The 14,042-nt window shown below is 33.4% G+C and overlaps 1 protein-coding gene across 1 annotated transcript in view; it reads left to right on the top strand.

Annotated features, from left to right (window-relative positions):
- LOC120523264 (golgin subfamily B member 1-like) overlaps positions 1-14,042 on the top strand; it is a 92,078-nt gene that overhangs the window by 24,188 nt on the left and 53,848 nt on the right. Inside the window, exons 13-16 of the mRNA XM_039744472.1 lie at positions 3,551-3,642; positions 5,147-5,298; positions 10,058-10,211; positions 12,131-12,254. Coding sequence (XP_039600406.1) covers positions 3,551-3,642; positions 5,147-5,298; positions 10,058-10,211; positions 12,131-12,254 — 522 coding nt within the window. The remainder of the gene's footprint in view (positions 1-3,550; positions 3,643-5,146; positions 5,299-10,057; positions 10,212-12,130; positions 12,255-14,042) is intronic.

Raw genomic sequence — 14,042 nt, 5'->3', positions numbered from 1 at the left:
ATCAGTACTGTTTAACTGGAAGGGCATGTGCCTTATATAATGGTGACAGTTTAATGACCTGGGGTAAAAAAACAAGTCTGCTGGTACAGTGCCATATGCTTATTTTGCATCTTCCTGAGTGGTGGGGGACAAGTGATTTTTTTTTTTTGTGGTATAACAGGTCTGAGAAGATAAGATTTGTTTTCTTTGGATTTGTATTCATTTTCATAAATGCCATTTGGTAAAGGGAACATACATTTATAAGCAGAGTCATATTAGCCACCTTGTGCTCTCCACTTAATCTTAAGAGTACAGGGGGTCCTCGGGTCACGACACATTTCCGTTCTTAATACAGTGATGTAACCCGAATTTTGGTGTAAGTCAAAACACACTCTAGCCTAAGTTACTTGCCAATCTTGACACATTTGCAAAATCATAATCTAGAACATAAAAACACTAAATCTAAGCCACAGAAAAAGGAAAAGGACATATATACTGTACTATACACTGTACTGTAGTAACAGAAAAACTGAGTGTAAAAAAAAATCCTTACCTTTATTCCTTCTCATGTCTCAATTTTTTAAAGTTTGTATGAGAGTGAGCATTGTAAACTTGAAACGTTGTAACCCGAGGACCCCCTGTATAGCAAATGTGTTGGGAGAAGGATTGACTTGACTTAGTCTTTTCATAAAAGTAAAGGCGCCATGAGAAAATTTCCATGATGTGGAACTGTAAGAAGTAAAAGTTGCCTCTCTTTCATGAACAGTCAAATTAAGGTCAATGGGGGCATTACCTTTTCCAAGTATCCTGAAGTCCAAACTCAATTCTTTTCTTTTGCTGATGTTGAGGGACAGGTGGTTCTTTTCATACCATTCAGTAATGATTTTATGTCCCTTGTAGTCTGTCCATTATGGCTGGTTAACAGACCCACTAAGATTTTGTTGTCAACTTACTGGATGATAGACGCTTGGTGTCAGCTTTTAAACCTTATAATGGACAACTGAATGTTAACGACAGTAGAGGAACAATATTCAGTATTTGTGTTACTGTTTATTGTTACTGCTTTATCAAGAAATTTCATGACATTTATTTCTTTAACAGAGTTTTATTTTGACTTGTATTTTTCATTTGTATATGTAAATTGGGTTCTACTGGTATTCAGATTTCATAAAATGATAGAAAGTATTTTTAGGAGTGCTTGTCTGAGAAAATAAATTAGATAAGTATGTATATGGATAGTTCTGTTAAAAGCAGGGTGGAGCTCACCAGTATCTTCAGCCATGCCAGTATTCACAAAATGTTTTTGTTGTCATACTCACTGAGTTGAATTAACACACTTTGGTTAGAATTTTGTCAAATTCTTTTCTGCATTGTTCACTTATTTTTTACTAGAATCATATCAGTTTCTTTAAAGTGAAGTTAGGCATTTTAATACAGTCTTGTTCATTATGGTGGCAGAAATTAGCAAAATGTGCATATTTACAGTACTGCTACTATTACTACTGTAGTAATGTATAAACAAGGAGCAGTAAGCTATACATACAACTTGGAGTACACCAGTTTTCAAAATGAGACTGTCTTTTCCTAAACTTGACAAGACCGGGACAGAATTACATTTGCTCACTGGGGCAGTGAACTTCACTACTAGGTCTAGGAGTATAATGGTGGTGAGCTGAAGTCAATAAACAGCATTCTCACTTTATATTTTAGGGTGTGTTATTGCTGTAAAAGTGACTGTATAAGCCAGTAAGAAATGGATGGATGCTTGGACAGACATCTGTAGATGTCCAATCAGAAAATAAATGCTAAGCCTGTGTTTCTGTATCAAGACTGTGTAGGATGTAGCATTAAAAAGCGATTAATGTTGTCATCAATAATTTTTTTTTATAATTAAAAGCATGTAATGTTCCATACAATCCAGTCAAACTTCACAAAACTAAATTCAGTTCAACCCCCACCCATAATAAGTTAAACATTATAACTCATATCTGATTGGTCATTTTTTTTGTGCTAAAGCACACACAATTCTGTGTCTTAGCTAACTCCATAATGGAATTAAAGTAGCAATAATTAAGCTCACTTGGGAGTGTTTTTTTTCCCTTTGTCTGTCTGTCTGTCTATTTATTTATTTATTTTTGCTAAGTATGATTCCATCAATCATGCACTGAAGTTCTCCTGCCATGAATACAGCATTTCTGGACATGACGTCTGAGGTTGTCTTTTCAAGATCTATAAATTCTGTACCGTAGCAGTATTAGTCATTTTGATGCATAGGTTTTACTTCCACTTTTAATTATTGGCCCAATACGTCTATTTGCTGTCACTCAACAGTGCAGTAATGCCTTTTAACTGGTACTATTGATACTGTAAAAAAGCTTGTTACTGTTATGATTTTGCTATTTTGGTATCGGTTCTTTTAATATCCCTAATGTTTCACCATGTGGTTCCGGCTGAAATGCCATTCTTAACAGCAGGAAGAATTAAATAAATTGTACATAGACTTCTCCGAGTTTGTAAATGAGTAGATGATTAGCTATTTGATATCTAGTTACATATATAGTTTTAGAGATAAAATAGTTTGTCCTTGAAATCTCTGAAATGTAAAGAGCATTCCTATTTAAAAAGACTTAAACAGGATGGTGTCTAAAAAAATACTTTCACTTTCAATTCCTGATGGATGTCTAGGATAGTTTGCAGTACAGAAACTGGAATTTCCTGTGTTTATATAGTCACTAGGATAGATACAGCATTGAAAAACCATTAAGTGAGACATCTTAAGATATAAAAAATTATTAGACATCTCCAGGCTAAGATTCATTTAGCGAGTGGGGAGAACAATGTATAGTCAAGATCTTTTGATAAGGTAACTGTCCAACAAAGTCTTCTGATGTTTTTGATGAGTTTTTTACATGCAATGTGGATCTGTAGTCAGGTTTTCTGGGTCAGTCAGGGAGATGTAAACAATCCTCGTATCTGGCCTTAAACTCATGCTAAAATTTAACACATTACAACATGGTTTAAATAGACAAGATTTTTAACTTCCTATTCTTTTCTCTCTTGCTGTAATTTTGAATTTGCCCATAAGCACTGTGACTTTAAAGTCCTTCTCACAAGTGTCAATGGCTGTTTTAGTGAGGTCGTACAGGACAATTCCTATTGCCATTCTTAATGTGGAACCTGTGTAAATTAATTCTTTGGTTGAGTGTTTGTCCAGTTTCTCCCACACAGATGGCAGTGCTGGGACATTTTGTATAGAGAATTAGGTAGACCACATTAGATTAACTGCAGGAAAATTATCCCTTTATGCGATGTTCTAGCTGGCAGTGTGGTATAACTACACAATCTGTATCACAAATGTAAGGGCACATTTTATATCTTTTCTGTAGGCTGGGAGATGTACCATTATCTGTTGGTTCACCCAGGAACCTTTGAACAATTAGCTGCTGAAATTAATATCTCAGTACTACATTTGTTTTGAAATAAGTGTACATATTGTTTTACAGAAGTAAACTATTGCTGAAATTATTTGCTGGTACGGTGTTATTTAATAATTTTTTAATGTTTACTGTAGATGAACTAATGGCTAAACTTGAGCTTTATGAAGAACAACAGAGAAAGCTACAAGCAGACTTGGAGCAAGTTACTAAAAGGGCTGCCTCTCAGGTTGGAAATATGTAATTTAATATATAAGTGCCTACCTTTTTAGCTATAATAAATTAAAATTTGCTGTCAAAGGTTTTTCTAGAAGGGATTCTCCTCAACACATGTGTGAGGTAGGGCTGGGCAATTTTTACAGTTAACAGTGTAATTCAAATGAATGTTTTAAAGCAAAGTTCAGGCATAAATATCACTATTTGTTTTATTGCTGAATAATACAGTTAAACAGTCAAGGAAATAGTTTAGATTACCTGGTTATGTGTGTACAGCATAAATGCAAAGAATACGGTGAGCGGCATTTATAAATTTGAGCTAGTTCCAAAGTTTGTTTTCAAAAGATGCCATTGCTTTCCTTGGACATCTGCAAAATCTTCATAGTTTTTTTTCAGCTGCACCTCAAAGGTGGACAATCTTGATGAAACGTGTAAATATCACAATACATGTTTGCATTGTGCTAGTTGGGGCTCCATGGCAAAACATTGCCCAGGAGCCCAAAATTAGTAGGAACAGCTTAGTTGATGTGCTCTGCAAGATATACAGTACTTAGCTTTTTTTGAAGGGAAAAGGAAAAAGTAAGGAGAAAATGACATTTAGGGATGAGCAGTGAGTGCAGCAAAAAAAGAAACGGTTGGAAAGAAAACTACACAATTTAAGAAATGTATTGCGAGTGACCTTGTGGAGATCACGGAGAAGAACAACTAGAAACTGCAAATGTACAAACAAATTACAGAAAAGTGTGCACAGAAAGAACTTTTTCTTTTTGCCCCCTTTCTCATTGGAAATAAAAATATGTTTTTGAATTTCTAGTAAAGGTGCACACCACCTTTTCATTTTGTAGTTTCATTTTTAAGTAAATCGTGACTTGTTTCACAACGCTAGTATGAGGGCCTTCTTACATTAGTATTTTGAGTTGAAGTACAGCAGGTTGCTTGGCATATAAACTTGTGGAATACCCGAGCTGTGAATCAGTATAGAAGAAGTTATATTTCCATTCTGCAAATGCTGGTTTCTGCAAGCAAGAAAATCCAAAATCCAGTTGCAAAGTTTGGCATATCCCAGGTTTAGGAGCTTGGTGATCAGTTTTGGCACAACAGAGTTATATGCTAAGTGGGAATTTGTAAAAAGTACTTAGAAATATAACAGAAATGTAACAGTTTCTAATATCCAGGTTTGCCAAGATTATGTAGAGTAAAGGGATACTGCATCCTTTTCAGACCATTTGTGGAATATCAAGTTTAATATGTCCAAATAATAGTTTTTATTAAAAGAATTTCATCGTAATAGAGATGACTGTTGGTTGATAATCTTTGAGATAGTCCATGTTTATTTGATAAAGATTTTTCATAACTTAATATTCCTTCAAATAGTAGGTATACAATAAATGTTTAAAGATTCAAAAGATGTAACCTATTCATCAATTAATGCATAAAGTATTTGTCAATATATATTTTTTAATATGAGAACAAAAATTAGATGTGTGATTTTCATTTTCATGTAATATTATTTTCAGACAAGTGAATCTGGCAGTGCAGATGAACTGCAAAGTCAGGTTTTAGAATGGCAGGAAATGATATCTGAGGCAGAAGCAGCACGGGATCAAGCAAGAGAGGAGAAATCAGTAATGGTCTTAAGGATGACACAAATTGAAGAAGAAAGAGAAGGTACAGTTATGTATTTTATCTGTTATGTGTTTTATTTATCTATAAAAAAGAAAATTCCTTTATGCCTTCTTTTTGAAAATATTCTTGGTTATTTAATATTTTTGTAGTATATAGTGTTTAATACACACATCTTTTAGCAACTTTTTGAAAAGATTCACACGAAAGGTAAAAGTATACAGCAAATAAAACATACTGTATATACTCATGTATAAGTCGGGTCTTGAAACCAGAAAAATCAATCATAAAATCAGACCTAGACTTATGCGCCCATTCAAAAATAAAAAAAAAATTTTGCCTCTTCTGATCTCGCATCAGTTTTTCTGACACATCAAATTTTGTTGCAGCAGCACAGATACCAGTTTCTTTTGCTGCTTCAACAACATTTAATTTAAAACCAGCTTCATATTTTCTTCTGATCGAACGCTTCATCGTAGATAAGGGATGCTCTAACGATAAAGGTGTATGAGGGTGTGAGATACAAAAACACAAAACAGTACAAACGTCGCTTCGGAAAAGTTTGGGTATTACGTTGTGGTCACATAGGCACAATAGAGGGTGAGAGGTTAGGAACACGCGCTGATACAGCGCATTGCTACACCCACATAGAAGAAAAAGGCCGTGTGCTCCATGGTTACTCTCTCTGGTGGGCGTTAGCATATCTCTTGTGGCAATAGCGTGAGTTTTCCGTATTTGACTTGTACGACTTGTATTTGACTTGTACGACCGATTATTATATACCGGAAACTATACAGTAAAATCAAGTCCTGACTTATCCACAGGAGAACTTATCCACGAGTGTATTTGGTAGAAAATTGTTATATACAAATTTAGAGTAAAACAGGTTTCTTGTTAAAAAAAAAATAATAATAATGTTATGAAAATACATAACAATATTTTGAGCAGATTTCATTTCATAGTTTTTTCCTGTTCTTTTATATTGTGTGTGTAGGCTGAGTGGCCACATAATTCGAAAACCATTTTCCCTTAAATAATTGGAAAACCATTTGCCATTAAATTATTGGAACATGGAGATACCAAGATGTTAACAGTTAGGCTACTCGAGTATCTTTGATATTTGTTCAAAATAAACTGGTGGTTGATCTCAGAAATGCTTAAATTGTTTGAGATCTACTTACTGAGGGAGACGGTCCTTTGGGCTCTGTTTAATGACACATTTCATGCCTTTTTTGGTGTTGATACTTGGAGCATATTCTTTCTGAAATTCCCATTTATAAAAGGGTACACACACCAGCCGTGAAGGACTGTGTTTGATTTGGCTAATGTACAGTTATGTTACATTCACATGTTACTCTGTATGCATTGAATAATCTGTTTTTTTACCTGAAAATATACCCTGCACATTACACCAACATCAGCAGCAGCTTGTGGTGTTGTTAGCCTTCAGGATCAATGCATGGAATAATGGGGTTATCAATATTTTCTGCTCCTCAGATCATGCTAGAATTATAAGTACCAGGAGTCAAGGGGCAAGGCAGTGCTTTTTGACCTAAAAGCATGTGAATTTCTTTGTCTACCTCTTCCACCGACTGTGGTAGTATTTCACTGGGTCACTATTGGCTATTAGCAAACAGTTAATTTCCACTTTCCATTTGTTTTGCCTAGTTTAACCTCTTTCATGAGCATGGCTTTTATTGCATTTCAGTATTTAGTAGTCCATTGTCACTTCTGTTCCTAATAATCTCAAATTGGCATACCTGACACTTACAACCATGCCCTTTCCAAAGCAACCAAAATCTATATTTTGTCTGTTATTTTAATAATATCTGTCTAGTTTTAAATAACTGTCTTCTTGTATAATATGATATGTGAGAAGAGGAGTTTAATAATAATTTAATAGTAAATTTGGAAACTCAGGCATGCATTCTGCTTCTGCTATTTGATAAGAAGTTAATTAAATTCAAACATATTCTCTGGTTGTTTACATCTTTATTCTACAAATACTCTAAAATTACATTATTTTTTAGTTTATGGTAACCTACACCCTTTTTTTAAACCTCTGCCAGTTTTTTTTACTTACCTTTGTACCATTTCATGTTATTCTCTGGACTTGAAGTGCTTAACTTCCAGTATAAACTGGAAAATTATGAATGTTCTAAAACTTTTGACTGGTAGTGCCTAAAGTGGCAAGAAAAAGTATGCAAACCTTGGAATTACATGCTTTTTTGTCTTAATTGATCACAAAATGTGTCACATGCATTGACAAACACAATATCCTTGCAATAATGACTGACAAACAATTATAATTTTTCATGTCTTTATTGAACATACCCCTGAAACATTCTCAATGTGCTTTGAAAAAAAGTAAGTGATTCCTTGCATTTTATAACCGATTGAACATCCTTTGATAAAAGTAACATCTATTTGGAATTCCACATTGGCCCATTGTGTGTTTGGGGCCCGAGGTGGACTGGTGTCTTATCCAGGGCTGTTTAGCACTTCATTCTCATTGTTGCCTAAGTAGGTTTGGAATTTCAGATCCAAAACTGGATTAAATAGGTTTATGAATGTTATGCTTCCTTTTGTAACTGAATAAAATCTAAATTACTTAAGTCTTTACACAGTATTGCACTTTAAATAAAGGTACAGAAAAGTAGCTCCAAACAGTGGGTGCCTGAGCATGTGCTTTGTGCTACTTATTTGCCTCCAAAGTGAACAAACGATTATTCACTTGCATGTATAAAAGATTATTTTCTTCACTCCGCTAATTGCCTATGAAGAAAAAAAAGCTGGTTGATACTACTTACAGTATCTCTGGCCAGTCATTTGGTGCTATGGTTATACAATATTTATTAAAACTTAATTTTACACACCAAGCACATTTGTAGCAAATTTATTTATGTGTGACAATAATAACGTGACTATATTTATGTCTGCTGTTATAGCCTTATATGTTGATAAACTTTTTTTAAAAATTAATTTGTCTCTTAAATGTCCAGCGTGAAAGTTTGCTACTTAAACTGTGAGTCATACTAAAATTCTAGTAAAACATCAAAAGAACAACTGTTAGTTTTATTGCATTAGTTATTTTTTTATATTGTATCAGCTCTGGCATCTTAACTTGAATTTTAAAATGCAATTTGGGACATTTTTTTAATAAATCAGAAATAGAAGTCTGCTGAACTATAGTACTTATTTTGCTGATTTGCTGTGCCCATGTTAATATTGATTATGTGCTGTGTTTCAGTTAGATTAAGCATGATGTTTTGTTTCTTTTTTTCCCCCCCTCCCTCCACTTCCCCACCATAATGTCTGATGAGCACTTATTGCCACTCCCCCCTCCACTCCTCCTCCATTCTGTGATTTGGCCAGCCACTGAGAACAGTTTCCCATCAGTTTTGTGCATGCAGGTCCATGTAACTGATGACACTGTACTGCTGGTGATTTTCTGTTTTTGTTTAGCCCAGGATAAATCATCTGCAGTACAGTAATACCAGTTACTGTAGTGTTTTAACATTTTGGTTTTACATAATGCATGTTAACATGGTTAATAAAATATTTTTCTGAGTTTTGGTGAATTTGCCTTTACTTTTTTTTCCTTTTTAAACTAACCTAAACTAAATAATCAAAGGCATTTGGCAGTTTCAAACATGCTCACAGGAAAATTTTCTTAAAATTTCCAAAATTCTGTAATAACTAATACATTTTTTTAATTTAAAAGTCATATTTTTTTTGTTGTTAAAATGTAATAGTTCACATCTTTCCTACACTAGTTGTTGAGTATTCTGTCTATCTCCCGAACTGCAGGTGCATTTAACCTGCAATCAAGTAAATACCTGGACATGACCTTGGTCAATAGTCAGGTGCAGTAGATGCATTTGTTAGTGGCCACAGTGAGATAAACATTCCTAGAAACATTTGCTTTTTATTGATATTAATTATACAGTTGCTTCTCTCTGTTCCTTCACTAGTTATAGTAAATACTCCTATACTTACCAAATTTTGCTGCTCCTTCACATGATGAAGTTGTAAGAATCAGTTGTTTTCCTTAAACACTTTTCTCTGCCATCTCATTTAAAGTGTTTATCTTAAAATGAGCTGCCTTGTGCCTTTATATGAGATCAAATACAGTAATTTCTGTATTTACCCCACTTTCCGTATGATTTTGTTTCCTTTCTGTAAATGTCACAGGAAATTTTCTTATTTGAACCTAATAATTGCCAATTTTAAAAAATGTATTCTTTGAAAAAATCACAAAACAGATGGGAATTTTTTGCTTGAAATATTATTCTACTTTAATTAACCATATTTCCAAACTTAAAATTCCATTTATATAATGATTTTTTTTAATCCTATTTAATGAAAATATTTCCTGCCATTTCAAAATCTGTTAACATGGATGACATGTTAACATGCCAGTTAACATCATCAGACTTTCTTTGTGACAGTCCCATCTTAAAAATATGAATATATTTAATGATTAGTAATCTTCATAATTTTGCTTTATGTAGATTGTATATTATTTCATTAAAGTATTTTTTTCCTGCAATTATCAATTTTAAGACATGCTTAGATAAGCCATTGATATTGATAACATTCTTTTTAATATGAATTTGTTGTCCTCCTTTTAGTCTTTTGGGACAGTCACAAAAAAAGGAAAAATAAAAAAAAAGCACTGGTTTGTTTTGTGTGTGTTTGTGCGAGTTTAGGCCTGTTATTGCTTGTATGCTTATTATTCACCTGCTCTAATATATAAAGTATACTGTGTCAATGTGATTAAATTTAATTTCCTGTGGCACAAAACTGATTGAGGATGACTGGTTCTTTCCTGGCTGCTCCGATCCAGCCTTAGTCACTCGGCAGCAGGAGCTGGAGGAGGAACTGGCGCAAGCTCAAGGGCTGCAACAGCAGAGAAGAGGACACAAGCAGGCTGGAAGCAGCACTCCTAATCATCAGGTAGGAAAGTTTAATGTCATTGCTTATGAGTTATTTTTTATTGCAGACCCATGCCTATGACTGTTTTAATATGTTTTAACTTTTAATCCCTGTAAGACTTCATTTGTTTTTAATTTTGGAAAATACACCAACAGTATCACTCCACAACTAGATTGACCTAATTTTCCAATAATAAGATCCATTATCTATTTGTGAATTTTAGCTACCTTCTAAAAATTATTTTACAAGTGTTAAACATAGTCCTGCCTGTAAATTTTTTAAGTAATTAATTTCTAACAGTGTAGTGTGCAAACTTTTAATTTAAATCACTGTTACCTTGTGGCCAACCCACCTGTTTGAGCAATTTATGATGCAATCTTTTATTATAATTACTGTATTGTTATTTATTTCTTTAGCCACAGTAACTTAGAAAAGTAAATCATGATACATATAAGTGTGTTGTTGCAATGTGCAAACTAGACAATTATTTATATTTGGCAGAATATTTAAAAAATAAACTATAGAGTTTCTTTCTGGTCCCAAAAGTCAACTTATTTCACATTTCTTTTTGATTGTCAGTAACAGTTTCTTCTTTTTGTCTCTACCTTTCAACATTGTACACAAACCTGCTTTCTACACTCTTCACTTGTTTGCTTTATGGTTTATCACCTCCATGTAATTAATGCAATCAGACCAGATGTCCTTTATTTCCAATATCTTAGTCTAATTTAGGTACCTTATTCCTCATAAATCTTTATATGTCCTGTATTTAAGACTTGTCACATTATCTGTTGCAGTAAATCAGTGAAACATTGCAACTACAGTTTATTTTTGTTTAACATCCAGTATAGTGCCTTACTAAACTGTTAATCGGTGCACAGTGTTCAATCACCAGTCTCATTAGTTCTATTTAAAAAACCCTCTCTGACCATCTGTTCTGTGATTGTGCCAATGTGTTTTCTAGGAAGCATTCACTCTGCTTTTTATCATTTCAAGTGAAACACAGCTCTCAAACAAAGAATGATAATGCCTGCACATCCACCCAGAAAATAACATTTTTAGATTCTGTTTTTGTAATTATTGTGCAGTGATTCGGTTAGCTGGTTAGAACTGATTTAGAATTTGTGTTTTGTCACTGATTTTACATGAGCAACATCTTGTTATCTGATGTAGACCATATGATCTTAGTAGCAGTTTATGGATTCCAACCTATTTCTGTGAATCTGTCCTATGTGTGAGTACTATTAATTTTGGTAAATTATAAAGATGTGCATTCTGATGCTAGCATTATAGCAGAGAATTCATAATTACAAAAACAGTTAATTCTTTATCATTTTTCGCACACCTCTAAAAATGACAAGAAGGAAGGCAGGCTTGCAGTTTAGATAGATTTTTGCTGATGGAGACATTGGGTAGATTTCTACACCTGCCACATAGTAACACCAGTGACCTGAGGCTAACTTGGGAGGCCAGAAAGTCACTTTATAATTTAAAAATAAAAGCCAGTTTAACTTGATTTTTAATATTAGTTCAAGCAGTGAAATCAAAGCCTCACAATCCTTTTGGCTTTTTGGGTTTTAATCAGGAGATGTCAGAAATTTACCACAGGGACAACTTTCTTGAAGAAGCCAAACATTTGTACTAGTGCCGTTTTATGACTGGCTATTATTCTGAAGTAAATTTTACAACGTATTGGATGGTTTGTTCTCTAACAGGGAGCTGACTTAGACTGACTTAAGACATGTTACTTTCTCATTACTGGTGCTGATTTGTCTCAATGTCAGTCTTGCATTACTTTGTATTTATAGTCTGTGTTAGTGAATGATTGTTTTATAATTTAGGTTGTCATAAACCTGTTTTCTATTTTAAGTTTTCCCAGAAATATTAATGTGTAATTTTTTATTTTATCTTTTTGTTCGTAATATTCTTTGTTTGTATAGGATGATTTTGAATTTGATGGGAAGCAGTGTTATGAAAATCCCAACATTACTTTGGAAAGCAATGATTCTGCAGATGGGGAAAACATGGGAGGTTGGTGGCCTGAGTACACTTCTCCCCATACAGGTGTGAAACCCACTAGACAGTTTATTAAAGCATGCACAACATTTTTTTTTTCTTTTATAATAATAACCCATTTTTGTGAAGTCTTTCTAATATTTGTCAACCTTGTCTGTACTTTTGGTTGACCATTTTTTGTTGTTGGATTTTTATTTTATTATTGTTTCCTTTAGAGATTATTCTTAAGCATGTGCGTGCTGGATGAACTGCCTAGTATTGGTTTCTTAATCTTTGCATAGTCTTTGGTTAATGCCAGAATCTCTAGCAGAGCTGTTGTTAATTTCCAGTTTGGAATGCATCATCTGAAATTGGTAAGATAACTTTGAAATCAGTTGTCTATTCCACTTTTTAAAATGGTTATTTCCTATTCAAAAAAATATTTAAAGATCCTAGTAAACAATCTATATATATTCTGTTGAATAATACAGTACATGAATTTTGTGAAAAATATGTAGATTATTTTCAAAGGAAATAATAATACTGGTGATTCATTTCATTAATTTTTCCCCATTTTCATAACAGAAAAAAATGTTACCATAAAAAGTAAAGCATATTTAAGAATTACACATTTCATTTTGATTTTAAGTTCTGGTTCATTTGATATTATGCAAGCATAAAACTGGTTTATGTTGCATTTGGAGAATACAAAAAGTGAGAACTTCAGTGTTTCATATTTTACAGTGTTGATTGCTAATTAATTAATACTTAAATGAAAACACCTCCAGTGTATATTAATTCAATCTGCGTTGTTGAACCCCAGTGTTACTGCTTTAATTTTATATTTCTCAGTAAATTATGGTAAATTTTCATATTGATCTTTTTGTAACTTTTTCATGTTTGAGAAATTATATACAATAGCAAGAGGTCCCCTAATATTTTAAAAACCTATAGGATGCTTGCATAATATATATATATATACACACATAATAATCATGCCTGATTGGATGATTTTATATATATTAACACCGAGTAAAAACTGTAATACTTGGCATTGTACTAGGCCAGCACTCTTTATTAGCAGGCCTTACTTTAGTTTATTTACTTATTTACATAATAGTTTCAGTTTCCTGGAATTTAATTAGAAGCTAATACAATTAAACATCAGTACAAAAATACTAGCAGTCATAATTTCCAAGCACATTACAAACAGCAGCACAAATAAGACATAGTTTTTGCAGAGGATTCCAAGGTTTTGGCTGTGAAATTCATTCATCTCAGTAGATGTAGTCTTTTGAAACTTGTTAGTACTGGACTTGATACACCTAAGCCACTCTTCAAATGGAAGGAGAGTGAACAGAGGATTTGTGAGATGAAGAGAAGAATAATCTACAGTAGGTTGGAACAATGATAACCATTCATACCAGTTCATTGTTGTTTTAAGTACAGACATCACTATACCTTACAGTGGTGGAGAAGGTCAAAATGCTTTTAATAATGGACCAGTAGAAAGGGTTATTGTTTCTTTAGAACTATCTAGTTGCCGGTCAAGTAATCTTAATAAATTAATTGAGCCCATGTATTGAAGTGTAGCAAATAGCGGTACCCCAGAACATGAAATTCTTTGCAACATTTATAATTTGGACAATACTAATTAAGAAGTCAGTGTGTTCTTTGGCTTGGCTAAAAGGCCATCACAACTTCTTTTGTTTTAATGTCAGGTTACACCATTTCCATCCTATATTCAGAATTTACATCATAGTGTATCAGCAAATTTGACCAGTCTTGTGTGAGATGTAGTAATTGGGAATAAGTGAGTTCTGAGAGTGGACAATCCTAAAGGGAACCTGCACTCAG

Source organism: Polypterus senegalus, chromosome 1 (assembly GCF_016835505.1).
Source record: "Polypterus senegalus isolate Bchr_013 chromosome 1, ASM1683550v1, whole genome shotgun sequence".
In the NCBI taxonomy this organism is placed as follows: Eukaryota; Metazoa; Chordata; class Cladistia; order Polypteriformes; family Polypteridae; genus Polypterus; species Polypterus senegalus.
The sequence above is the reverse complement of the archived record's forward strand: the minus strand, read 5'-3'. Positions and strand labels throughout refer to the sequence as shown.